Consider the following 1,395-nt stretch of genomic DNA (forward strand, 5'->3'; position numbering starts at 1 on the left):
AATAAAATTATAGGGCAGTAGAAGTAAAATGGATGGAAAAATAAGGACAAGATAGAGTTAGAAAGAGGGAGGAGGATTAAAATGTGTTGGATAAAATGAAAGACAAGGTGGTATGGAAAGTGAAAAAAAATGGTGGGAGAAACAGAAAATTGTTCAGAAAAGCATCCCCTCTTTTAACAGGCCTTAACTTGCAGCGGGTTGCTGATATCTGTCTAACAAAAGAACCAAAAAAATCAAAAAAGGAGAACAAACTCTTTCTCCTTTGCACAAAAGCAGAAAGAGTGGTTGGCTCATGTTCAACCTGTTCCCATGCCGATATCATAAAGCTTGAGCAACTGCAGTTGTAACAATTCATGATGCTTCTTACTCTGTTGTTATGGTACCATGTGAGAATCAAAATATTTTTTGGAGAACAAGTGAAGCCGTCACAGTGTCAAGTGGGGTCACACACACAAAATTAATTCCGTTTATGATAATACTTTTTGTGGGTTTAATGATGCATTTGTTGACTCACTTGCTGCTCTTGCTGTCTAATGGGGCCGGAAACATTGCGTTGCGCCTGCATCATCTGCTGCTGGATTTGTAAACGCTGGTATGCCTGAATAAAGGGAACCAAAAGTGCAATACAATGATTAAAAGATACAATGATAGAGGCAAAAATACAACAGAGTAGGAGAGAGGAGTCAACTGTTTCCATCTGATGAATCTTTCTTTATTTCAATTCATTTTAGCTTTACTTTTTAGCTCCTTTCCATTTAGATTAAAGTCCACAACACACATTCTCTGCTTAGAACCACTAAATACACTGTGTACTGCTAATACAGATGACAAGACAGACTCTGACTCACCATTTGCAGTTGCTGAAGTTGGTACAAGAGAGTCATTTGTTGAGGGTTTATTGGTGAGGTTAAAAGTGCAGGGTTCAGACCAATATTTTTTGCTGCAAACTGCAAGAGCTGTGCTTGGACCTGGGGGCATAAAGGACAGATGATAATTTAGTCACTGCATATCACAACAGCTGTACAAAAGCGGCTTCTGGCAAGGTAAAACAACTCACTACCACATACATGTAAGAAGGAAAAGAGGAGAGAGGGTCGGCTAGAGGAATCTTGAAAAGCCAAGTGGTTATAACAGGCATAGTATGCGTGTTTTTTTTGTTTTTTTTTGCCAGTCTTCACAATACATTTCTCCTGATTTACTTCTAAAATTTTTAATTTTGATAGGCAGAAATTATAGTACCAGTTTTGGCTTCTTGTCAAGCATATCATTCAGAGAGTGCAAATGTCAAATCCTGTTCCCTGGTTATGGGACAATCAGTACTATCTGCCAGCATACTTTTACTTGTTCTTATGTGTTATGAACCAATGTAGCTCGATGTTACACATTAAATATGTG

General features: G+C 38.1%; 1 protein-coding gene across 4 annotated transcripts in view; it reads right to left on the reverse strand.

Moving 5' to 3' along the window:
- Window positions 1–1,395, reverse strand: part of tnrc6c2 (trinucleotide repeat containing adaptor 6C2) — a 61,504-nt gene that overhangs the window by 11,208 nt on the left and 48,901 nt on the right. For all 4 annotated transcript variants that reach the window (XM_032525500.1, XM_032525505.1, XM_032525516.1 and 1 more), the window contains 2 exons: window positions 849–968; window positions 515–598 (listed from right to left, as the gene is read on the reverse strand). In XM_032525500.1, the coding sequence (XP_032381391.1) occupies window positions 515–598; window positions 849–968 (204 nt within the window). The remainder of the gene's footprint in view (window positions 1–514; window positions 599–848; window positions 969–1,395) is intronic.

This window comes from Etheostoma spectabile, chromosome 2 (genome assembly GCF_008692095.1).
Source record: "Etheostoma spectabile isolate EspeVRDwgs_2016 chromosome 2, UIUC_Espe_1.0, whole genome shotgun sequence".
In the NCBI taxonomy this organism is placed as follows: Eukaryota; Metazoa; Chordata; class Actinopteri; order Perciformes; family Percidae; genus Etheostoma; species Etheostoma spectabile.